Source organism: Epinephelus moara, chromosome 9 (genome assembly GCF_006386435.1).
Source record: "Epinephelus moara isolate mb chromosome 9, YSFRI_EMoa_1.0, whole genome shotgun sequence".
Lineage (NCBI taxonomy): Eukaryota > Metazoa > Chordata > Actinopteri > Perciformes > Serranidae > Epinephelus > Epinephelus moara.
The window spans coordinates 35,887,536-35,914,788 of record NC_065514.1 but is presented as its reverse complement, the minus strand read 5'-3'; the positions used below and the strand labels follow the sequence as shown (position 1 = coordinate 35,914,788).

General features: G+C 41.9%; 1 protein-coding gene across 2 annotated transcripts in view; it reads left to right on the top strand.

Annotated features, from left to right (window-relative positions):
* LOC126395298 (3'-5' RNA helicase YTHDC2) overlaps positions 1-27,253 on the top strand; it is a 150,746-nt gene that overhangs the window by 13,728 nt on the left and 109,765 nt on the right. For both annotated transcript variants that reach the window (XR_007570428.1, XM_050052656.1), the window contains exons 2-4: positions 9,754-9,919; positions 10,118-10,208; positions 10,471-10,664. Coding sequence is in view for 1 of the 2 variants with exons in the window: in XM_050052656.1 (XP_049908613.1) it covers positions 9,754-9,919; positions 10,118-10,208; positions 10,471-10,664 (451 nt within the window). In the remaining variant the exon portion in view is untranslated. The remainder of the gene's footprint in view (positions 1-9,753; positions 9,920-10,117; positions 10,209-10,470; positions 10,665-27,253) is intronic.

Genomic DNA, 27,253 nt, shown 5'->3' with positions numbered 1-27,253 from the left:
ATATATATATGATTCAACCCTCTTGGATTTTATTTTGAAGCTTTTACACTTCACTTTCGCGTCCTGTCTGTCCACCGCGCTCCTGTCTGTCCCAAATGAGAAATGAAAAAAGGAATTTGCAAAAACCAAAATTGGTTTTGTCGTTTTTCGTTTGGAAACAAAAAAAGGAATAGATCACGTGATTTCGTATTTCGTTTTTGGTTTAAAAGGAAAAAAACACGTGACTTTAGTTTTTGGTTTCAAATGTAAAAACGAATTGGCTGAATGTCCGCAGACCTGTTCAACATTCAATCCAAAAAGGAATAACGATAAAACGAATCGGCAAAAAACAAAAATGGGCCGGGTTTGATTGGTTTTTCGGTATTTGATTCTGACACCAAAAACGGTTTTCCGTTTTTTTTTTTGTTTCAAAAAATCTAGTAATAGATTTACCGTTTTTGGTTTTTGAATTACAAATGAATTATGAATTATCCGATGATACCCGGACCGATTTGAATGCAAGCATACAAAACTTTTTCACACAGTTATGAAACTTTTCCACACGTTTACAAGACTTATGAAAAACCTTTCATTCCATAAAAAACTTTCCCTCAACCCCAAACTTTCCCTGAAAAAAGAACCTAGTAGGGGGGTAGGACTTTTCATATTACCTGGAATTCTTGAGGGGCGGGGCTGTGTGCTGAAGAACGCTGATTGGTGGAACACACACTTGCAGCGCTCTGCACTTCACCATCTTCACCACTGGCACAGGCAGCCGCTACAAACTTTATTTCATTTCTACAAGCTTCATTTCGTTTGTGTTTTGATTAAGAATGGGTACCGAAACCCGGTACTAAATTAGCCCCGGGGCTAAATTATCAAAGACCGTAGTATTGATAAGTGCTAACGGTATCGCTGAGCAGCCGCGGTGGAAACAAAGTGAAGATAACGGAGTTGACGGCAGCCACACTCGTTACTGTAAGTGACATTAACCCTTAGCGAGTAAGAAGCCAATACTTTATCAATACATGTGTTCAGTAAGCATGAACATGTAAACATGCAGACAGTGATATTCAATATGCTCCGTCCACAGTCTCTCATCCACTGTCACTAACTTTATGTATTACACAAGGACAGCACACTAGTTTGGCTGATAGCGAATTGCTACTAATAAGCTCAAATGACAGCTGTCTGTATGTAGACTAACTTAGTTTGACACTTACCTTAAAATACTTTTAAAATAGCTGCTGGCTGAGACAAACGGCCCCAACTCTCTACACCAGCATGTAACCAGCCAAGCACACGCTGAATCATCTATGTCATCAGCCTGATTTGAATAAATTTTCCAGAACTTTGAGGTGCGGTGGAAACACAAATCACACAGATTACCAGGAATTCTTTTACCCAGGTAAATAAATTCCTGGTTATAAAAATTCCTGGAAATGTTGGTGGGAAATGGGCATATCAGAATCATTTTATTGTTGTGTATGTGGCGGGACTCTTACAGTGTGTTCACACCGGGCGCGAGTAAAATATTCGCCTCGCTCTACTCGCGCGAGTTTGACTGCTGGGAAATTTGTTTTTACTCGCGACATTCACGCGAGTCATTCACGCGAGTAACAGTGTGTTCACACTGCTAGTAAATCAGACAAGTATGCCGGCCGGAAAGCAAGCTACATCGGTTGTGCTAACTGGGGCTAATGCTAGTGCTAACTTTGTTGATAGAAACGTACAGCCGATAGTTGGAATCAATTTTCAAAACTTACCAGGCAGACCGACCTCCTCACTCACTTTCCTCCACGCCAGGTCTTTCTTGGTCCGAATGTCATAAAGCTCAGGGTTAACGTCATAAAGCTCAGGGTGGCCACAAACAGCTATTATTAGCTTGTCCTCCATTTTCGGAACAACGCGGGGCAGTTGTTGACCATTGAGGTCCATCCAGATATGGCAGAGAAGTGTGTGAAGGCTACCTGCGTTCTCCATAACCCAGACACCTGCAGTGAGGGCGAACATCCCAGTCACCGTCGGTGAAGTCGAGTCTGCATTGAATATTAGCACCAAAATAAATATCCATCTGTCTCTGGTGAGTTTTTTGCGTGTGAAAATCAATAAATATTCACTGTATCCGGCAAGTCACATGTCGCCCGAATGAATGTTGTTTACTACAGCGAGACAGTGGCAGTTTTTGGCGTGTGAAAATCAATAAATATTCACTGTATCTGGCGAGTCACATGTCGCCTGAATGAATGTTGTTTACTACAACGGCAGCAGCACGTCAGTGACGTCGGTGACGACAGGAAAATCTTAACGCTGATAGGCTGCCTCGACACAGCATCAAGCGAATATTTCGCTCGAGTTCAATATTTTGAACTTGCGGGAAGAGGCGAATGACGCGAATTTCGCGTGTTTGCTCCATCCGCGTCATTCGCGCCGCCCGCACAAATTCGCGTCTATTCGCGTCTTTACATTGACTTTGTATGTAATCTTATCGCGCGAAAAATTCGCCTCGCGCCCGGTGTGAACACACTGTTAGTTGTACTTAAAGTCTGCTGTATAGAGTGTGAACAGGAACGGTGCTAAAACAGTTCCCTGTGGAGCACCAGTGCTGCTCCTGACTATCACGGAGACACTAGCTTCCAAGCCTGTCATACTGAGGCAGCTGTGTCAGGTAGTCTGTTATCCAGGAGGTCAGGAAGCGATCTACTCCCATCCCCTCCAACCGGTCTCTCAGTATGGGGGGCTGGATAGTATTAAACGCACTTGAAAAGTCAAGGAAAAGAATCCTCACACAACGTCGTGGCTCCTCCAAGTAGGTGTAGGCTCGATGCAGCTTGTAAATAACAGTATCTTCCACTCTAGGGTAGGGCTGCTCGATTATGGAAAAAATCATTATCATGATTATTTTGGTCAAAATTGAAATCATGCATGCGCACACACACACACACACACACACACACACACAGACCAACCTCTGTCGCTGTCCCTCTGCCATTTTCCGCACACTGTTTTTGAAGTCTTCCACGATCACCTGCCCCTCGCATTATTCGTAGTTCACCTACTTGACTGGCTCATGGAGGAAATAGAGGAGAGGAGGGGAGGGGGCGGTATTGAGCATGTACTGCTTCCGTAGAAGACAAAATAACATCTCCAGGCGTTCGTGACCAAAAATCGTTTTGATTTCATTCATTTTGAAATCATTTGACCTCAAAATTGTAATTGCGATCACCAGACGATTAATTGCACAACCTTACTCCAGTGTGCTCCTGATAGGCAAACCGGAGGGGGTCCACAGCATCAGTGACCTCTGACTTCAGGAAACTGAGGACAAGGCACTCCAGGGTCTTCATAATGTGTGATGTTAAGGCCACCGGTCGTTAGTCATTTAACTTGGCAGGGCACCCCACTTTGGGCACCAGTACGAGACAAGATGTTTTCCACTGCACTGGGACTTTGCCTGTTCGAAGACTCCTGTTAAAATGCCACTGAAGGGGCTCCGCTAGCTGGCCTGCACAGTCTTTTAGGAGCCTTGGACACACACCATCTGGGCCCGCAGCTTTCCCTGTGCGCAGTCTCCTGAGCTCTGCCCTCACCTCGTCTGCTGTAAAGGACAGTGGTAGTTGGCTGTGGGTGGTAGATGTTGTAACTGTAGCTGCAGTAGTGGGGGAGGGGCTACTTCCAGGTGACAGTGGAACAGGAGCAGCAGCAGGTGACACTGTGGAAGGGGGGATGGATGCAGGGGTAGGGTGAACACTAGGGTTGGGCGATAATACGGTAATAAGGTATTCCGTATCTAAAAATAGCAACGGTATCAGTTTCATTACCGTCATTTAAAAAAAATCTGCCGCGCATATAGGCCTATAGGAGCCTGATATAATATTAAATATAATTTATTTAATGCCTAAATAATGGGGCTCGTCCAGCACCTATATATGTGTAAATGAGTTTTCAATTTAATACTATTACAATTTAAAACTAATAGTAGGCTATAGTGTTTCTCTTATTACTGCCCTTAACTGTTGTCGGGACATTTGCCCGTTTGTGCCACAAGCTCTCCGTCAGAGCAGTGTGTCAGCACCGCAGACAAAGTTGTCAATCCACTACGTGCCCAGCTCCAGCTGGAAAGAGTAAACGTGCTGGTTTTTCTGGCGAAAAACCTTGAATAGTTTTGAAGCATAGGATGCTGCTATAGTTATCATTATACTTTGTTTTTATTTCATTTTCAATGAGGAGTAGCCTGTTCTGACGGACAAAACAGTTGGGACTTGGAGAGGGTGAACATTTCAAACTAAAGGTAGGCTCTAAAAATAAACCAACGGACTTTACCCGTCGTGGTCTGAGGATACGCTGTATAGAACACATTTTCGCTATTGCCTTTGTTGTGTATTGTTACTTTTTTATTATTTGATAAGCCTATAAGTATTGGATGTTACAGGGCTGTGTTTTAATTTAATGATTTGTGTCGATTACTGTACTGGAAGTGGACTGTAGCCCACAGACAATTTGTTGTTATTCCATTCTGTTTGGTTGACTGCTGCATTTGCACTTTTATAAATATTTGTTAATATTATACATGTTTTGTTGTTATTTTTCAGTATTCTTAGGCCTATGTAATGTTTGCTATTCTGTTTCTGAACGGTATAGGCGCAAGGCGACAATTTGGCGACTCCCTCTGAGCCCTTTAAAGTAATTTTTAATTAGTAATACCGTATACCCCGGGAAAATGTGGGGAAGGTTTAACTGTGACAAAATTTGGATACCGCCCAACTCTAGTGAACACTGTCCCCTCCATCAAACCTGTTAAAGAACAGGTTGAAGTTGTTGGCTTTGTCCACACCACCATAACCTGGCTATTCTTCTTTGCATAGCCTGTGATGTTCCCCATTCCCTTCCACACCTCTCTGATGTTGTTCTGCTGCAGCTTACTCTCCACCTTTCTTTTGTAGTCCAGCTTTGCCTGTCTCAGTCTCCTCTTCAGCTCATGCTGAAGTTGAACCTCCCTGAACCTCTCCTTGTCCCCTTTCTTGAACGCCAGCTTTTTCTGGTTGAGGAGCTGCTTGATATCATTGTTCACCCAGGGTTTATTATTGGGGAAGCAGCCTACAGTCTTAACTGGCATCACAGTGTCCCTACAGAAGTTTATATATTCTGTTAGAATATCCACCCTCCTGTCCATGTTCATGTTGTTGTCCTGTGGCTCCAGTAGTACAGTCCAGTTGGTACATTCAAAACAGTCCCTTAGAGACTCACTGGTCTCTGGGGACCACTTCCTGACTGAGCGGGTGGTAACAGGCAACTTTAATACACAGGGTTTGTATGTAGGCTGGAGAGAGACCAGATTATAATCTGATCTGCCAAGAGGTGGTAGGGCAGAGGCACTGTAGGTGTCCTTGGCATTTCCATAAAACAAATCTAGTTTCTCATTCTCCCTGGTGGGACAGTTCGCATACTGAACAAACCCAGTCAGATGGAAGAAGACAGTAGTGTTGTTAAAATCCCCCCGTTATTGCAATGAATACACTAGGATGCTGGGTCTGAATCCTAGCAACAGTTTCATAGATGACGTCACATGCCATTGCCGTTGCTGCCCGCAGTGGAATATAAACAATAATGGTGACAATGTGTGAAAACTCCCATGGTACATAATACGGTCTAAGACTGACTGCCAAAAGTTCAATATCCTGGCCTGTCCTGACCTTCACCGTGACGTGTCCAGGATGACACCATTTATTGTTCCCAAGCAGGATCAATCCCTCACCTCTGTTTTTGCCGCTCACCTTCGTGTCCCTGTCGGCTTGCACAGTAGAGATGCCAGGAAGGTTCACACAGGAGTCAGAGACATTTGTCATTCAGCCCCGTCTCCGTGGAGCACATGACACTGAACTCCCTGTAGAGTTGTCGGCTCCTCACCAGTGCCAGCAGCTTGTCACACTTGTTGGATAGCGAGTTGACATTCCCCATAATGACCAACGGCAGGAAAGGCTTGTATCTCCACCTCCTAGCCTTTAGCTTAGCTCCTGCTCTGCAGCCTCTGAACAGCTTCCTCGGCTCGGCCGGTATCGGGTGTCTAACTACGTAAGGGGTTCCTCTCAGATCTTTACTCATCACATTGGAAAAATTAACAATCATTAACAAAGAAAAAAACACACTCAAAAACAGGAGCTACTCAGACTTGCTGCCACTCTAACCGGCGTGTCTTTAAAAAAAACAAAACAAAAAAAACAAAACGAACAACAAAAAACAAAACGGCTCATCTTGTCGGTTTAACATTGAGCACAGAAAAGAAACAAAATCGTCACCACTTTAACAAAAATTAAGCCAGCCATGGAATTATAATTCAGCCACCATTCCCAAAGATTCAAAGCAGACCTGACTTTGATCTTCATAAGCAGAAATCCGAGTCTGCCTGACCTTGAAGTACATATTATCCATCCTGTACTTCCACACATTTAATTCCTAGAAAATATGGTATTAAATAATATATACCATTATCTTCCGAGGGGGATTTCTACTTTCACTGAAACATATATTTGATACACCATTTCCATGATTTACGAACACAATTCATTCATAGTTCCTGAAATATTTGGAGATGCTGTTTTAACACAATTTTTGAAGTGATCTGTAATATTCTCCTGAGCTATATACACTGGCAATGAATTCCACCTGTCATGGCTCTGTACATGACTGTTTTTTGTATCATACTTGTTCCAGCATTAGGTAGCAATAACTTTTTTCTGTTGCATATCATGCCTGATAACTGTGTGCAAACTAAGTGAACAGTCTTTCACATAGTATCTTTGGTGATCGTGTCACCAGTACATTTCTGACAAAATTTAATAATGCTAAGGTGAATCTCTGCTTCACAATTAGCCAACTCTGTCAGTACTTTAAGTGACTGTGTAAAGTAGGCGGTGTTCTCCTTTTACCAAACAATGCATACTTCATAATGTTGTAAATCAGTGAGTAAAACTCACTGGCGTTCAGTGGCAAAATTATTTAAATGATTTTTACATTTGATATCTAAAACAGAGAGTCTTGTTGGGTTCTTAGACAGTTTATTTACTTTCCAGAAAATACTCTATGGTACATATTAGGTCTAGTCAAATATATCGATAATATATCTATCCTGATATGAGACTAGATATTGTCTTAGATTTTGGATATCGTAATATGGTAAGTGTTGTCTCCTCCTGGTTTTAAAGGCTGCACTACAATAAAGTGATGTAATTTGCTGAACTTACCAGACTGTTCTAGCCATTCTATTATTTGCCCTTACACACTTAGACCGGTTACACAGAAAGCTTTTAGCATTTGGAAGAGGCTTTTTGTAATTGTTTTTAATGAAAATTAAGCTTTTTGCTTGCTGTTGCTATGTGCCTTGCCTGTCTGTGCGCCAGGTGCCAGGCATTTTTGCTGGAGTGCTCTGAACTCTTCAAGTTGAAAAATCTTCAACTCAGAGGGGAAAATCGCCTCACATCATCGCTTTTTTCCCATTGTCCAATTGGATGATTTAAGAGGCCTGCTGTGGTGGTCATGACAACAAGTCTACAGTTGGTAAACAATGGAGGAGAAACTGACGGTGCTCAGTTGCTCGGCAGGACCAACGGACCGCCTGTAGTTAGTATTCATGTTTGTTATGCTAGGCCCGACGATAGACAGCAGGTTGTAAGACTACCCCCGAGTCATCCTAAAATATGCCTGGAAACAGCCATCATGAAGGCGAAGCTCCTGGATCAACTGGTGGTACTCCCCACGATCCACCCAGCAAACTATTTGCTGACAGCCTCTCACCCTCAACCAGAGCGACAGCAAGTATCCTCTGCCTTTTAGGAACTAGCTACTAATTATGTGAAATAAATAAATGATATCACAATATAAAATTAGACACCCTGGATAGAAGATTATTATATTATTATTATAATTATTTTCACCACCAACCTCGCCAAATACAGTCACATTTAACTTTGTCCTAATGCAAGTAGCCGTGCAGGAATTTGTTATTAAATTTTATATTTGGAAATGACTTAAGTCAGGAAACAGTTGATATTTTGTTCAAACCTGTTGGCAGTGTTGGGCAAGCTACTTGGAAAGTGTAGTGAGCTAAGCTACTAGTTACTCTAATATTAAATGAAGCTTCACTACATCAAAGCTATCACCCTCAGAAATGTAGCAAGCTAAGCTACAGCAAAATGAAAGTAACTAGTGCAACTACATCCTATTGAACAGTGAGCTGCACTAACTCCCAACACGACTCAAACCACAACAGCAAGAATGAAGACCTGCTTCAAACAGTCACAACATGGTCAAAAACGTACATGCGTGTATGTATGTGTATGTACACTGCAAAAACTCAAAATCTTACCAATAATATTTATTTCTAGTCAAAACAAATCTCATTACAATTGAAATAAGACTCATCACCTAAAAAGTAACTTGTTTTTAGACAATTTTCACTTGAAATAAGTAGAAAAAAAATCTGTCCATGGAGCAAGTTTTTTTTTCTTATTGCAAGCAAAAAAAAAACTTGCTCCATGGGCAGATTTTCATACTTATTTCAAGTGAAAATTTGCTTGAAACAAGTATTTTTTTTAAGTGTAAAGAGATTTGTTTTGACTAGAAATGAGGCTAGTAAACACATTTTAGTAAACACATTTTATAGTGAGCAGCATACACATGTCCCCTACAAATCCCAACCGTGTTTGCAAAGTTTGAATGAACGAGACGGACGCAAAGGAAACGGAGGCTGCGCATTGACCCTTTTGCCTCTGTCTGCAGGAATGAATAAAAATCCCATTCCTGATGGGGTCAAATGGATTATGTGCATAATTAACCACAAAACAAGCAAATACTTCATCTTAATGACATATAACACTCATTATGCTTCAGCTGAATCCTCTAAGCAAATGACCATGTTGAATTGAAATCAGTTTATTACGTTAAATGTCCGAAATTGTATGAAATTGCTCCAATGCGTCAAACCAAACTTTGCGCATAATCACACAGCTTTATATGCCCTGGCAAACATAGTGGGACTGCTGTACAGACCGTTGGTCTTTCTTACCCTAACCCTGGTTATTTTTTGAAAGCACAGAGCAAAGAAATGTCTTTTTTTTCTCACCCGGTCTGCTGTCAGCAGGAGCGGCGGCTGCAGCGGGGATTTCAGCACCACGGATGACGCGCGTAAAAAGACTTGACAAGCATCTCCTTTTAAATGTGTTTGCTGCTACTGAAATTATACATAGGCCTAATAAATGAAGACAGTGACATATTTTCAATAAAAAACAACGAGTTGAACGTTCATTTCAAGCTTTTGTAGTACAACAAGTTTCAGAATTGTACGAGTGCGGCCGGAGAGCGGGCGGTAGTGTTTGATGCAAGAAACTCGATATGGACTTGAAAATCAATTTCGGAGTGGGGGTCGTTCGGAACGGCGGGGTTTCGGAACGGTGGGGTTTCGGAATGGAGGGCTGTCCCCCGTCAGCTTCATGTGGAAGTGACTCTGTGTAGTAGCGGTGACAGTTTTATTTCAGTCCATAACAGAAATCCCTGCCTCGTTTGAGCTTCAGAAATGATTTTGGAAATGTAGCTTGTGTGGACGCTACCGCGCTGTGATCAATAAAAGAGCTTAACTACTGAGAAGTTACTTGATTCAGAAAACAGCGACGCTACCACCAAGCTATTGAGAAATGTAGTTAAACTACAAATGTCCGCTACTGTAGTGACGCTACTGCCCAACACTGCCTGTTGGTAACATTAATTCTTGTTGTGTTGCAGTACATGATGTCGAAATCTGGTTCAGCATCACATAAACCAGCCAAGAGCAAGAACACACCACCCTGTGGTTCAATCTCCAGCATCCTTAAAGGAACTCACATCGATGAAGAAGTCAAGATAGCAGTGAACCTCTGTCTGGAGAAGTTTCGCTACAGTGACGAAAATGGTATCGAATGTTTTTATTATTTTATATCTGAAAATAAAAGCAGACCTTAGCACACATTACTTACAGTTACTGCATATCATATGACAAGGGTATGCCACTGTCATAATCACTACTCATCAAAGTGTGAGCTGGAAGGAATGAGGGTTTAGTCTTGTAGAGTGTCCTAATATTTCCTCTTTCCTTTCTTGAACTGAGCAGAGATGGAATTTCCCTCCTCCTTTACCAGTACTGAGAGGGCTTTCGTTCATCGACTGGCACAGTCCCTGGGTTACATTTCTAAGAGCAAAGGGTAAGTTCCTCCACTATGACCTGTGTTCATCAATTATCTGAGTATCTCTTTGAGGAATTGTGTTGAAAGTATTACTAGGACTGAATGTAATTTACCAAGGCATACACTCACTCACAAAAGAGGTAGAAGGCTTTTTTTTTTCCTTCCAAATTTAAACTTGGTTTGTAGTTCTGTGTTAAGGGGTTAAGGTGTAGCTTAAGCTTACACACATGGCTGAAGTGTATGTTAATGGAAGAAATTTCTTTCCCCTTCTCTCTCTCAGAAAAGAACCACATCGTTTCCTCACCATCAGGAAGAAGAATGGTTTAGAGAAACCTCGGCCAACCATGCTTCTCACAGTCTCCCACAATTCCTTATATTTCATTCGCAGCTTACTTCAGAGGTTTCCCACCAATAAGGAACGTATAGACATGCAGCCCTACATCACAAGTGGTATGTCTGTGGCTGCTGAACCTGGTAAGTGACAGCATTTGTATATAATCTAGGACTGAACAGAGAGTTTCACTGTGACAGTATAATCCACTCTATAAGTAAATAAATGAAATATTTGATGAAATGATGCTTACATCCACTGGGGTGCTGTCTACGCTTACCACCTATTGTAAAAAGTATTCACATTGCTTTTATCTTTCTCCTCATTTTCCATCTTTCTTCTCTGGGATACATAAGAGAAAACTCAATAGCTACTTCTAGAGACCTCTGTGTCCGTGTCACTGTAACTTAAGTGAGATTTATACTTCTATGTTGAATCGCTGTTGTACCTACGCCGTAAGCCGAAATTTGTAGTGTTACCTTTGTTAACTGTTGTTGTTGTCCCTGGCTTCATATGAACAGAAGAAATCTTTGCTAGCCACTACGCTAATTTGTACAGTGTACAATGCCACAGGCCTGTGGCTGTGTATCCTGCGAGTTATAGTGAAGCTGATATTTGTTCTTGTAATTTAAATTGTTGCTATTAAGCCATGTTTAATGTGTGTTTTGAGTCAACTAAACTTAACAGCACTTCACAGAAACCCCACCACCGATTAGTGTTTTAGAGGTGTAACTGCAGAGTGATGTTGTGTAATACTGCATACTGTGATACTGTGAAACTTTGTTGGCTGGTTATCGTACCATGAAAATCTTATACTGTTGCAACCCAACTTTTGAGATGATGGAAGAGATCTGTTGTGTCTTGTCTTGGTAGGCACTAGGGCTGGGTTAAAATAATCGATTCATCCGATTCAAATCGATCTTCACTAGAATGTCCCAATATCGATTTGTAAAATCTGAGATCGATCTTTTAATTTACGCTTTTTTCCACGGATGTGTGAAGCTTTAACCCTGTTAGTCTCGCCAGTAGTAAACGAGCCGCAGCGCTAAGTTATTAACAACCGTAGTATTGAGAAGCTCCAACGTTACCGGCTCTTTTATCTGTAACTGCATCCTTTTTTTCATTTGGGTGTAATTTATTATCGTGCTGCAGCATCTCCTCCTACTGTCTCTGCGTCCTGGCTGCTGCGCCACTTTTACGCACACACACATACACACACAAACACGAAGTAAAGATGCTGCAGTGGAGACAGAGAGATGGTAATAACTTGAACTGACAACAACTACGCCTGTTACTGTGAGTGCAATAAAACCTCATTGAGGAAAAAGCCGATACTTTGTCAATACAGCTGTTCAGCAACATTTAAACATGTAGAAAAATGATATTTCAATCTGCTCTGTCCGCAGTCTCTCATCCACCACCGCCAATATTATGTTATAAACAAGCATAGAGCACTTTCCATCTAATAGTCCAATTCCTTATGTATTTTTGTGGAGTTGATAAACTATACATATTTGGAATTGTTAGAACATGACAAATATGAAAACCAATGTTTCCATTTATTTCAAACTCTTTATGGTGGCCATTTTGGATTTCAAAAATGGCGAATGTTTATAACGCACTTTTTAGAAAAAAGAAAATGGCAGTTTCTTAACTATACAGGTGTTCACTTTCGGATATGAATTAGTTAAATTTGGTTGTGGAGGGTCAAAGGATCAAAGTCACTGTGACCTCATAAAACACCTTTTTGGCTGTAACTCAAGAATTCATATGCTAACCTTTCACACAAATGTTTGATAGGATAAAATGATGAAATGATTAGAGGTCGACTGATATGGATTTTTATGGCCGATGCCGATACTGATGTTTTGCCATCAGCCTCAGCTGATGACCGATATGTACTGCCGATTTTTTTGAGCCGATATTGTCTTTTTCTCCCTCATGATAGAAATGTCACAATAATAACAATGAGGGTTACACAAGTGTCAATTTTAGAAAAAATAACTTTATTGAACACACACACACACACACACGTCTCTCTTTAAAAAAAAAAGTGTATATATAGATACACACACATATATATACAGTGGTGTGAAAAAGTGTTTGCCCCCTTCCTGATTTCTTACTTTTTTGCATGTTTTCCACACTTAAATGTTTCAGATCATCAAACAAATTTAAACATTAGTCAAAGATAGCGACGACTCATCCAAGAGGTGACAAAAGACCCCACAACAACATCTAAAGAACTGCAGGCATCACTTGCCTCAGTTAAGGTCAGTGTTCATGACTCCACCATAAGAAAGAGACTGGGCAAAAATGGCCTGCATGGCAGAGTATCAAGACGAAAACCACTGCTAAGCAAAAAGAACATTAAGGCTCGTCTCATTTTTGCCAGAAAACATCTTGATGATCCCCAAGACTTTTGGGAAAATATTCTGTGGACTGACGAGACAAAAGTTGAACTTTTTGGAAGGTCTGTGTCCCATTACATCTGGCGTAAAAGTAACACCGCATTTCAGAAAAAGAACATCATGCCAACAGTAAAATATGGTGGTGGCAGTGTGATGGTCTGGGGCTGTTTTGCTGCTTCAGGACCTGGAAGACTTGCTGTGATAAATGGAAGCATGAATTCTGCTGTCTACCAAAAAATCCTGAAGGAGAATGTCCGGCCATCTGTTCGTGACCTCAAGCTGAAGCGAACTTGGGTTCTACAGCAGGACAATGATCCAAAACACACCAGCAAGTCCACCTCTGAATGGCTGAAGAAAAACAAAATGAAGACTTTGGAGTGGCCTAGTCAAAGTCCTGACCTGAATCCTATTGAGATGCTGTGGCATGACCTTAAAAAGGCGGTTCATGCTCGAAAACCCTCCAATGTGGCTGAATTACAACAATTCTGCAAAGATGAGTGGGCCAAAATTCCTCCACAGCGTTGTAAAAGACTCATTGCAAGTTATCGCAAACGCTTGATTGCAGTAGTTGCTGCTAAGGGTGGCCCAACCAGTTATTAGGTTTAGGGGGCAAACACTTTTTCACACAGGGCCATGTAGCTTTGGATTTTTTTCTTCCTCATTAATAAAACCCTTCATTTAAAAACTGCATTTTGTGTTTACTTGTGTTATCTTTGACTAATGTTTAAATTTGTTTGATGATCTGAAACATTTAAGTGCGGAAAACATGCAAAAAAGTAAGAAATCAGGAAGGGGGCAAACACTTTTTCACACCACTGTATATATGAAATTTTCATAGTCGAATCTGATCTGACAGATTTTTCCTTTAGCCGACTAATCGTCAAATCATGTTGTTTTCCCCCTCATTGATTAAAGCCCCTACAAGGAACTTTCATTTTGAGTTGATTCTGGCGACCCTGTGGACAAAAGCGGTAGCGTTTTGCCGGAATGAAGCTTACATTTCCCATGAGCTCTAGCGCGTATTGTCGTAAAGACGCTTACCTGGCTCGCGCATGTGTTTGTTTTGGGGATGAATGAAACAACAAGATGGGAAAACTTTGCCCCCGCTCCTATCGGGGATCCCAGCTCACCTCTGCCGCGCCCCAGCTCCAACTCTCCAGTGTAAGCGCCACCGCCGGGCGCTTACACTGAAGGATTATTCATTTACCCCGCCGGGGGTAAATGAATAATCCTTCAAAAAAGTTGGATTTGAGAGCACATACCTCCTCCAAAGTGTTTGTTTATGCGCTCCGCCACCGTAAATCACCGTAGGCCTCGATGCTGCTCTGATGGTCCTGCAGCGCACTCACTCTCCTCAGCTTATTTGCATCGAGCAACTGGGTGATTTATTCATGCGTAGTAATGATTATGCCTACTGCTTAAACGGTGACAGCCCTCCATTCCGAAACACCACCGTTCCGAACCACCCCCACTCCGAAATTGATTTTCAAGTCCATATCGAGTTTCCTGCATCAAACACTGCCGGCCGCTCTCCGGCCACACTCGCACAATTCTGAAATTCGTTGTACTACAAAAGCTTGAAATGAACGTTCAACTCATTGTTTTTTATTGAAAATATGTCACTGTCTTTATTTATTATGTATAATTTCGCTAGCAGCAAACACATTTAAAAGGAGACGCTTGTCAAGTCTTTTTACGCGCGCTGTCCGTGGTGCTGAAATCCCTGCTGCAGCCGCTGCTCCTGCTGACAGCAGACCAGGGGAGAAAAAAAACAGGGTTAGGTTAAGAAAGACCAACGGTCTGCACAGCAGTCCCACTGTGTTTGCCAGGTCATATCAGGCTGTGTGATTATGCACAAAGATTGGTTTAACGCATTGGAGCAATTTCATACAATTTCGGACATTTAATGTGATAAACTAATTTCAATTCAACATGGTCATTTGCTTAGAGGTTTCAGCTGAAGCATAATGAGTGTTATATGTCATTAAGATGAAGTATTTGCTTGTTTTGTGGTTAATTATGCACACGATCCGTTTGACCCCATCATGCGGTCCGTTCGTCCCTGCAGACAGGGCCAAAAGGATCAATGTGCAGCCTCCATTTCCTTTGCGGCCGTGTCGTTCATTCAAACTTTGTAAACATGGTTGGGATTTGTAGGGGACATATGTATGCTGCTCACTATAAAATGTGTTTACTATAAATAAATGTATCTCTGTGCAGAGAGGGAAATATTAAAAAGTGATCCGTTCATCCCTGCCCTCCCCATAAATGAAGACAGTGACATATTTTCAATAAAAAACAATGAGTTGAATGTTCATTTCAAGCTTTTGTAGTAGGCTACAGCTTATTTCAGAATTGTGTGAGTGCGGCCGGAGAGCGGGCGGCAGTGTTTGATGCAGGAAACTCAGAGAAATATGGACTTGAAAATCAATTTCGGAGTGGGGGGGTTTCGGAACGGCGGGGTTTCGGAATGGAGGGGTTGTCCCCAATATTCGGAATAGCGGGGCCTTTAGAAAAAATGGGAAACCCCGCCATTACGAAGAATGGAGGTCTATTTTCGGAAAGGCGGGGTTTCGGAAAGGCGGGGTGTAACCTGATTAAACACAGGTGTCATTTTCAATTTTTTGTTAACAGAAATTAGGCTGATGTTTGTATTAAAATAGGCTATATATCATGAATTACTAGAAAACAAATACATTCTATGTCAAATCAAGATATTCAGCAGCAGTGAGCACCCCCATATAGTCAGAATGGTACGGCCTTGTTTCATAACCACATTTTGTGACGATTCGACGGCGAGACTGGCAGTCGAATCAGACTTCTCCGAATCGAATCACCGAATCGTCGACTATTCGGGGTCACCCCTAATATATATATCTATATGTATATATATATGTTGTATTTAAGAGGTAGAGAACAAGTAATGGAACCTGTCAAATAAACATTCAAATGAAAAAGGGATTTAGTGCACTTAGTAAGCAGTATTTAAGTATATCAATCAATTCAATCAATCAATCAATCAATCAATCAATTTTATTTATAATGCCCAATATCACAAATCACAATTTGCCTCACAGGGCTTTACAGCATACGACATCCCTCTGTCCTTAGGACCCTCGCAGCGGATAAGGAAAGACTCCCCAAAAGAACCCTTTAACGGGGGAAAAAAATGATAGACACCTCAGGGTGCAACTGAGGAGGGATCCCTCTTCCAGGATGGACAGACGTGCAGTAGATGTCGTACAGAACAGATCAACATGATGAATTAACAGTAATCCATATGACAGAAAGAGACAGAGACAGAGACAGAGAGAGATGCAGGACAGACGGTAATAACAGTAGCTTACAACAACATTAATTAAAGTAATATTAAAATGATTATTTATTTTTTTTAAGATTATTTTTGTGGGCTTTTTGCCTTTAATGACAGTACAGAGAGTGAAATGGAGAGACAGAGAGAGAGTGGGGACTGACATGCAGCAAAGGGCCGCAAGCCGGATTTGAACCTGCGGCCGCTGCAGTGAGGCAATGCCTCTGTACATGGGGCGCCGGTACTATCCACAATGCTACCGACGCCCCATAATATTATAATAATTATGGCTATTGCGGTACAATATGTTGGAAGTATATGATAGTATACATATGTGTGTGTATAATAACAGTAGAAGTATGACTAATGATCAGCAGTAGCTCAGTCCATAGGGACTTGGGTTGGGAACCGGAGGGTCGCCTGTTCAAGTCCCCGTCCGGACCAAACTATGGAGCGTGGACTGGTAGCTGGAGAGGTGCCAGTTCACCTCCTGGGCACTGCTGAGGTGCCCCTGAGCAAGGCACCGAACCCCCCAACCGCTCGGAAGGTCTGTCATGGGCAGCCCACTCTGACATCTCTCCACTTAGTGCATGTATAGGTCCAGTTTGTGCATGTGTGTGTTCGGACCTGTGTGTAATTGACAGAGTGAAAAATTGAATTTCCCCTCGGGGATTAATAAAGTATATGAAAATTAACAGCAGCAGGAGGCATGAGGTAGGACCATGGCAGCAGCACAACCACACACGTCACACTATCCAGGCACTGCTGCGATATAAGTTAACCTGCTAGACAGTGGAGCACAAAGGCTTCGGAGAAGAAGCCGAGTTAGTGACATGCAGTACAGCTGAGTTAGCGAGATGCAGTAACAGGACATGAGTGTTAGTAAAGGAGAGAGAGAGAAGGAGAGAAGGTGCTCGGTGTATTATAGGAGGTCCCTCGGGCAGACTAGGCCTAAGTCAGCCTAACTAGGGTAGCCTGAGTGTCAGACTGAAGCTCCCAGAACCTTCAGTCTGACATGGCCTCCATTGAAGGCGATTTACAAGGGAGAGGGAATTTGATTTTTTCCCTAACCAATCAGTAGAGATCAACGACTCACCCAGAATCTGACGTCATTAGTATCCATGCCTCGGGGGTGCCGAAAACAAGCGAGCATTGCCCGTTTAAAACGTCTCCGTCGTCGTGCACGCCCAGCTGCATCGTCGTTAAATCCAGTTTAGCAGCTTCCTTAATTTGGTCCTCCATTAACGCGAGTAGTGGCGAAATACCTCGATAGCATCGTTAATGTGGTCTGTAGGATCTGTAGCGGTCGCCATTGTTGCTATCCTCACCAGTTACCCACTGGCGTACAGCTTGACATCAGCGTGGCGCTGATTGGCTAATCGCTAGACTCCCGGCGTTCATTGGTTCGTCCATCGTTTGGACGAGATAAATCGCAAATTCATTGAAGTATGCCAGACCAGTAATGCAAGCCTACTCAGTTGAGTGGGCGGGGTGTATGGTCTGGAACCAGGCTATAACTAGGGGCTTGTACAAGGCAAGCCTGAGCCAGCCCTAACTATAAGCTTTACCAAAAAGGAAAGTCTTGAGTCTAGTCTTAAACGTGGAGACGGTGTCTGCCTCCCGGACCGCAACAGGAAGATGATTCCACAGGAGAGGAGCCTGATAGCTGAAGGCTCTGGTTCCTGATCTACTTTTGGAGACTTTTGGGACCACGACTAACCCTGCATTCTCAGAGCGCAGTGTTCTGGTGGGATGATAGGGCACTATGAGCTCTCTAAGATATGATGGAGCCTGACCATTTAAAGCTTTGTAAGTTAACAGTAGGATTTTAAATTCAATTCTGGATTTTACAGGGAGCCCGTGCAGAGAAGCTAAAACAGGAGAAATATGAAATTGTTTCTTAGTTCCTGTTAGTACACGTGCCACTCCGCTCTGAATTAGCTGGAGAGTTTTTAAAGACTTATTAGAGCTACCTGATAATAGGGAGTTACAGTAATCCATCTTAGAGGTAACAGAAGCGTGGACCAATTTTTCTGCATCTTTTTGGGTCAGGATAGGCCTAATTTTTGCAATATTACGCAGATGAAAAAATGCAGTCCGTGAGGTTTGTTTTAAATGGGAATTAAAAGACAAATCTTGGTCAAATATTACTCCGAGGTTTCTTACGGTAGTGCTAGAGGCCAGAGCAATGCCATCCAGGGGAACTATATCATCAGATAAAGAGTCTCTGAGTTGTTTGGGGCCAAGAACAATAATTTCAGTTTTGTCTGAATTTAACATAAGGAAATTGGTGCTCATCCAGGTTTTTATGTCTTTCAGGCATTTTTTTTAAGTTAAGTTAATTGATCAGTTTCTTCTGGCTTTATCGATAAATACAATTGTGTATCATCCGCATAACAATGGAAATTTACAGAGTGATTTCTAATGATGTTACCTAAAGGAAGCATATATAGAGTGAAAAAGATTGGTCCAAGCACAGAACCTTGTGGAACTCCAAAACAAACCTTAGTACGTAGAGATGATTCATCATTAACATGAACGAACTGAAAACAATCAGATACATAAGATTTAAACCAGCTTAGTGCAGAACCTTTTAGGCCAATTAAATGTTCCAGTCTCTGTAGCAGAATTTGATGGTCAATTGTGTCAAATGCTGCACTAAGATCTAATAAAACAAGTACAGAGTCGTTTCTCTGAAGCAATCAGAAGATCATTTATGATTTTAACTAGTGCTGTCTCAGTGCTATGATGCACTCTAAATCCTGACTGAAATTCTTCAAATAAATTATTATCATGGAGAAAATCACACAGCTGGTCTGCGACTACTTTCTCAACGATCTTTGAAAGAAAAGCAAGATTAGATATTGGTCTATAGTTGGCTAACACCTCAGGATCCAGGGTGGGCTTTTTTAGAAGAGGTTTAATTACAGCTACCTTAAAGGATTGTGGTACATAGCCTGTTAACAAAGATATATTGATCATGTCTAATAAGTGAGTGTTAACTAAAGGTAAGACTTCCTTAAGTAGCCTAGGCCCCTCTTATATGTTTTGAGACTTTGTTCCCAGACTAAACGAGATTCTTCCAGTTTGGTTAATTGCCAATTCCTTTCAAATTTTTGCGATATTTGTTTTCATTTTTGGGTTTGAGAGTTGTACTAAGGAGCGAACTTTCTTTGCTTTGTTAACTTCTTTTTAAGAGGTGCTACAGAGTCGAGTGTTCGCAACGAGCCTGCAGCGCTGTTGACAAGATGATCAATTCGGGAGAGTTTAAAGTCGGTACGGGAAACCTCTGTTACAGAAGGACAGGGTATTATATTTAACAGTGATGGAATCTTTGTCTTAAATTTTGCAACAGCACTATCTGATAAACATATAGTATAGTAACTGTTGCTGAGTGGTGTGTAATCAAGTAAAAAGAAATCAAAAGTTATTAAATAATAGTCTGATAGAGAGGGATTCTGTGGAAAGACTGTTAGGTTATCAATTTCAATTCCATACGTCAGAACTAGATTGAGGGTATAGTTAAAACAGTGAGTGGGTTTTCACCCTGACTGAAGCCAATGGAGTCTAATAATGAGATAAACACAGTAGCGAGGGAGTCATTATCAACGTCAACATGAATGTTAAAATCACCTACAATAATAACTTAATCTGATTTAAGAACTAAACTGGATAAAAACTCTGAGAATTCAGATACATATTCAGAATATGGGCCAGGAGCACGGTACACTATAACAAATAAAAGTGCCTGCGAGGTTTTCCAGGTCGGATGTATAAGACTAACAACAAATCTTTCAAAGGAATTATAATCTAGTTTAGGTTTAGGGCTAATTAACAGACTAGAGTTAAATAATCTAGTTTAGGTTTAGGGCTAATTAACAGACTAGAGTTAAAAATGGCTGCAACTCCCCCTCCTAGGCCGCTGCCTCAAGGAATGTGGGTATTATTATGACTGGGAGGAGTGGATTCATTTAGACTAACATATTCATCGTGACACAGCCAGGTTTCAGTGAGGCTGATTATCTGATATTAATTTGTTTACTAACACTGCTTTACATGATGGAGACCTGATATTTAACAGTCCACATTTAATTCTCCTGTTTTGTCTTTCTGTCACAGAAGAGATTTTATTTTTATTAGGTTGTTATGCACAACTCCTCTTTGTTTAATTTTAGGTTTAGATAATTTAGGTGGTCGGGGGACAGACACCGTTTCTATTAAACTATTGGTGGGTAACTGCACTAGAAGCTCAGAGAAGCGTGTAAAACTGCATCTCTGATTCTTGGTCTCAGCTCTTGGTTGTCAGGGTTTTGAATTACTAATAAACATGGCCAGGTTTCGAGATATGAGAGCAGCTCCATCCAAAGTGGGATGAATGCCGTCTCTCCTAATCAGACCAGGTTTTCCCCAGAAAGTTTGCCAATGATGAACCAAACCCACATGGTTTGCTGGACACCACCTGGACAGCCAGCGATTAAATGATGACAAGTGGCTAAACATCTCATCAGTGGTCCGATTTGGGAGGGGTCCAGAGAAAACTACAGAGTCCCACATAGTTTTAGCAAATTTACACACGGAGGCAACATTAATTTTTGTGACCTTCGATTGGCGTAACCGGGTGTCATTGCCGCCGATCTTATTAAATCTATGTTTAGCCTTAGCCAGCAGTTTTAAATTTGACTCAATGTTGCCTGCTCTGGCCCCAGGGATACATTTGACTATGGCCGCTGGTGTTGCTAACTTCACGTTTCTCAAAATAGAGCTGCAATGATCAGAGTTTTCTCCTCAGCGGGTGTGTCGCTGAGTGAGGAAAAAACGGTTGGAAACATGAACAGGCTGGTGGTGAACCGTGGGCTTCGGCTTGGTACTACGCTTCTCCCGGACAGTTACCCAACCTCCCGACTGCACGGCGGTTACCGGGGGACCGCTAGCAGAGGCTAGCGTTTCCAATTCACTATGCCTCGCCTCCAACGCAGCAAATAAACTACACTTGTTACATTTACCACTGTCGCTAAAGGAGGCAGAGGCATAACTGAACATCTGACACACCGAGCAAGAAAGAGCAGGAGAAGGAGAAGTCATCGCTAAGTGTTAAGCTAATGTAGCTAACAAGGCTAATAACGTGCAAACAACAGCTAAGATTAGCAAGAAAGTCGTTACAAAGAGGAGAGCTATAAGTGCTTAAACAGAATCAGTGTGGGTTAAGACGTGAAGTAGATGTTAAGCAACTGAAGTGAGGAAAAACAGAAAACAAGCTGGTAGGAGTTTGCTAGAGCAGCACAGAGACGCTATCACAGAAACACCGGAAATGACACAACACGCTTATGTCTGAACATAAATATGACCTAGGTGAAGTGCTGCCATACGGGGTTGGTTTTCTCAGCCATCAGGGGATTGCTTAAAAAAGAAGAAACAAAAACACAAATTCAGAATATTCTGATCTAGTGCCTTTGTGTAAATTCATTACCCCCGTATTCTGTTAACATTATATGGGTGCATCACGGTAACAGTAGTATAAAAGGCTTTCATCAACATCTCAAAACAGTCCTGATGATAAATTGTTTGCTGGTAGATACTATTATAAGTCAAACAGACATAATCTGGTTATCACAACAAAATGTCAGGGCTCAACAATAACGATTGCCCGATTGCCCGGGGCAAGTAAAACTCAAGGTCGGTCATGTAAACTAACAACCCACTTGCCCGATTGGGCAAGTTGCTAAAAATAGTAAAAGTTAATAATTAATTGATAAAATAAATGTATTTTAAAACGTGCTCCTTCGGCTCTGATGCAGCGGTCTCTCTGCCTGAAGTCAAAGGCACACGCTGTGTAACAATGTCCTGCCCACAGCCCCCATTGATATTATTTTGCGCGACGGACGCTTCATATCATAACATAACAATATACTATTTATGGTGTTATGTCATCGTGTCATTTCTGTCTCTACATGGTCATGCGTTAACAATTCTCCTCTGCTCTCTGTATCGCGCATGGCGGAGTTCCGCCACACAAACAGGTGAGCACGCTAGAGCGGCTCGGGCCGCATTTTCCTGACCAAACCTGACCCAGAGCCCGGTGCAGTTTGTCAGCTGACAAAGTTATTGAAATAGACAGTGTGTAAATAACCATCAACAGACTGCTGTTACACAAAGACAAACACGCTGCTCGCACAGCAGCGTAGCACGGCACTCATGCTGAGCTTGTGTTGCGTTCAGGCGTTGTCACGTAAATAACAACTTCCAGCACTTAAATAGGTCATAGCACAAAACAGCAGCATGTCAAGTGACTTTTTACTTTTATTATATTCAATAAAATTGTATGCTCCTTAATCTTGAGACACCTCATATGTAAGCTAGACAGACATTTCACCTGCTCATTACTGTGCACACATGTACTGTATGTACTTAGTCCTAAAGAGCCCTTCTGGTGCCAGTAGATACATAGAAACATCCCAGCAGGCTGTGCTTTGCAAGCATACAAAAAAGTTTCACGCATGTGAAAATTATTTTTCATGCGTGTGCTTCACCTCCGCTGCTACAACTCCATCCTAGGGGAAACACTGCTGTGTGCGTTTTGTGCAACAGGTGGATGTGGTAGTCTACTGGTAGAGTAGAGAGAGAGCTAAGTAGCGTTGAAGTAGAGTAGAGCAGGGCAGAGAGGTGGAAGCAAAATATATTAAACCCGGTGATAATAAAAAGCAAGCGACTTGTTGCATCTATTTTCGGTGCATTATCAACGTTAACTCAAATAAACTTTAACCATGCATAGACTATTCTCCTGTCATACTTCAAACAGCTCTCTGACGGAGCAGCAGTCACACACTCGCAGCAGCCCGGCCCCTCACGGCTGTTCCTCAGACCACCGTGCCTATATCTCTGCTTGGTTGAATAGACTAGACTGAAACTCTCAAAACACTACCAAATTGATAACGTTGGCATTATATGACTACAATTTAATCCCACGAGTGGTCCGAAGTCACTGCCCATGCATATTGACAAACTCAATGAGGCTAGCTCTCTAGCCTAGCTCTAGAATTAACTTAGCCTGTGTAGAATGTAGTTCGCTAGCTAGCAATACAGTTGCAAGCATATGTAAAGACCACTCATTCGGCATTTGCATTTTTCACCCTCAAAGTTCAAGGCAACAATACAGCTGAGTAACCAATTAAAAATACAATTCTTTGAAGGATCAAAACTTAAGCCTTACCGTTCTCTCCCAGGAGCTGTGTTGTTTCATTGGTCACTGTCCAATACTCCAGCTGTAATGATGTGTCGGTCGCGAACGAAACGGCTCTTAGAGCCGGCTCTTTGAAGTGAACGCTGGGAGCCGGCTCCTCATTGGGAGCCGCTTTGTTTTTGTCTTTTTTTTTTTTTTTTTTTTTTCTGTTCAAGCCATTGGTCAATATATATGGTGTCGTCTGTGTGTCCGCACTGAGCAAAAGGGGGAGGGGCAGGGGTTACAGACACAAAGCACGGTGAGCACACAAACAGGAGGGAGGGAGACGAGAGAGAGAAAGAGAGTAGGCTGGTAACCTAGGCACAGAGCGGGGAAGGCGAAAGCATGTGTTGCACGTGTTCTCCAGCAACACTGGGCTGCCTGCGGATATGCCTGTCTGTAAATCAGGCCCCGAAAAGAAAAAAAAATCGTCCGAATGCTCCTGGGTAAAGACCGATGCCAATACCTTTTTAAAAACCCAAATATCGGCCCGATATATCGGCCGGACGATATATTGGTTGAAATCATGACATTTTATATCCAAAAAGTCAATGGTCAACTTTATTTTGATACCATAATGCCTTGCAAAAAGACATTTTCTGGCCATTACTCAGTGCCATAACTCAACAGGGACAGAAGGGGAGACATTTGGTCAGATACTGAATTGGTGACTCTAATCTTGAAACTGTGCTGATTGTATAGATCTTCTGTGTGTGAAGCATCCATGTTTTCACAGACATGGATGGAAACCTTCAGAGAAACTTGACTTGTAGGCGGAGTCATACAACCACAGGCTGTAATTCTAGTTTTAGTGATTGTCTGTTAAAGATCAGTGCATGGTAAGTCTGTTGACCTACAGGAGCATCTTTGTGTTGAACAATATCCTTTACAGAGGCATCTCACCATTTCAGTGATGGCCTGAGAAGCTGGTAGTACATCAGTGGTAGTGGTCTCAACTGAACCTGATCATTCATGTTCACATTTTGCAGAGGATTCAATGTTCTTCGCTGCAGGACACTGGTCTGGCCCCAAACTTGAGCTTGCACATGTAGCTCCCCTATCAATATGCTGTTTCAGGGCATCCTCTGTAGGTGGTGGCTTGTTACTCTCTGCCTTATACTGGTCAAAATGTGCCATCTCAGCTCTGGAATGTTTTTTACTGTGATTCCTTTGGAGTAATAGAAAGCACACACAAACAGAGTCAAGCGTTTCTCTTTTTCCTCCGTTACACTAAAATTATCTGAAAGCATCCTCAGAATTTCAACTTGAAACATGTTGTGTCATGCCTAGTTAACACTACATGATTTAAGCCTTGATTTGCCACTTTTTGGAGCTCCCGAACAGAGGCCCTAGATAAGACTCAAATTAGTGTTGGCTCCACTTTCGCAAAATTGGTACTCAAACACTAGCTGTTCAAAGATGTGAGGCGAGAAGTCGCTAATGCAATGCAGACACACCCCAGATATCTGTGTATCTCTATCTGTGTTTGAGAGGGATAGACAACAGACGGAACAGGACAGCACCTCACATTAATATTGTCACAACAGTCCTTATTTACCTTTAAGCGCACACCTCCTCCTTTTCTCTCACGGGAGTTTTCTGCTCTGTCAGATTAATAGATAAAGAGTCACCTGGCTGAATGACGCTGTATGTCCACAACTATGTCTTAGCTGTCAAGCAAGTTCTCAACTGACAACTGGAAAATAACTTATTGTGTTTAACATTAGCTAGGTATGCCAACCAGTGGTTAACACCAGCCACTCAGCCAATCTTAACTAGTAGTTGTTAAGTGTAGTGATAAAAGATACAATAACAACAAAATCAGCAGTTATTAACCTGATACCAAACACATTACAGGCAGGTGCAGCATCAGATTCTATTTTTAATTTATTGGAAATGGTCCCATTTGTTTCATTGGCTTGAAAAATATGTAGTTAACTTATAAACTCAGAACCCATTTGATTTGTCATTAAGGACCCAGCTAAAAACAGGTTATGGGTGGTCGCCATTTTGACATTGGTTTTGGGGTTTGTCACAGTCTAAGCTTTCCAAAAACATAGTTTATAAACTCCCCGAAGATTTTGAAAGGAGGTTGAAATCAGGACATTGTGAACCTTTCTATAATAGTAAATTGTTACTAACAAGCTAAAACAACAACAACTGTTAATGTTAAATAGTTCAGCTCAGTTTGTCTCGTATCTTAAATTTACCGGTGGTCATGTGACCTACAGGCAGTGAAACTCCTCATGCACCACATGTGACAAGGACCAACCAATCACAGCTGACAGATATCGTTCCTGTCATCCGGAAATATCAGTCTGTGATTAATATAGAGAAGTGGTTGATCTCTTTAGTGCAGGGCTGCCAGAGCTTTACATCTGTCCCACGGACAATAGGCCTACACACAAATAGCGCTAGGACGAAGATCAGATCTGGTAGGCTGTAATATGGTGCCTGTTGCAACCTCAGATGCAGCCTGCTGCCTTGCTCTTGAAAGCTGGCTCACGGCACACCCAGCGCTTGACCTTGTGTTTTCCAGGTGGTTAAAGACGCAGCATGTGTACAACCCCTTAAACTTTCCAAAGCTTATGATGATCTAGTTAGTATTTTATTGACACAGACAAATAAATATTTGGGTCCAAACAATATACAAAAAAAATATATATAGATAAACCCATTTGTAAAAACATTAAAAGGTAATACACTTAACAACACAGAATCCCCTCATTCAGTAGCGGCCTGCCGGTGCTCCAGTACTGCAAGACATGCATGTAACATGACTAAGATTCTTTTATGAGTGTTCATGAAGAGAGCATTCAGTTCAGAAGAGTCATGTCCATATTTCTCACGAATATCCTGTGTAAGAGGGCACACAAGTATGTGTTTTTCATAGGGCTGACCTTCGACTTCATTTTTGAAAATCGAAGCTTTGGAGCTCAAGCAGGATAATAGGTCTCCATTCATTGCACGTCGGGCTTTCTATTTCCTTGTTGGAGATGGTGTTGCGTTCAACGTCCCCCCAAAAAACGGGAGAAAAACAAGGCAGAATATTCGAAAAAAAAAAAAAAATTTCGCAATCGAATCCCGTGCCATTGAATGAAGCTTCAAAGCTTTGAATTTTTTGGGTCAGCCCTAGTTTTTCATTTTGTATGCCAGTCTTACAGCAACACACACGTTGTTCTGGTGGTGTACGACTCCACCTCCCCATTCCACCCGCAATCTGCGAGTGGACAACCGCAACCGTATTAAAGTTATTCTCAGATGGTCTTCAGTGTACTGCATATTGCTGGTATTAAGTGGATGAACAGATATATCCTGATCGATGGCTCGGTAGGTCTTGTGTCCTATTCCCTCTTTAGATCTTAATTTTTTGATCATCTCTCTACGGTCACTCTGAATATGATCTTGTATCTCCATTATCTCAGACAAGTATGAGTTCATGACTTGATTGTCTTTTCTCATCATTTCTAGAAAATATCCCAAGGGGTCATCCAGCGTGCCCTGACGCTGCTTCATCTTGGTCAAAAACCTGGCTTGCTTTTCTCTCACTGAAGCTTGCAATGAAGGAAGTCCTGCTTCCAACAGACAGGTTAGGTTAGGTGTAATAAACCTCACCCCAAGTAGGGATTTCATCCCAGTCATCTAAAGAGACTCAACAGACTTTAAGGGCACTTTTAACCTAGCCTCAAACTCATACTCGACAAAGGAGGAGGAGTCGGTGCTGTATTCTTAGATCTGCGTAAAGCAGTCAATACAGTCAATCACAGTGTTTTAAAGGAGCTATATGTAAGAAAT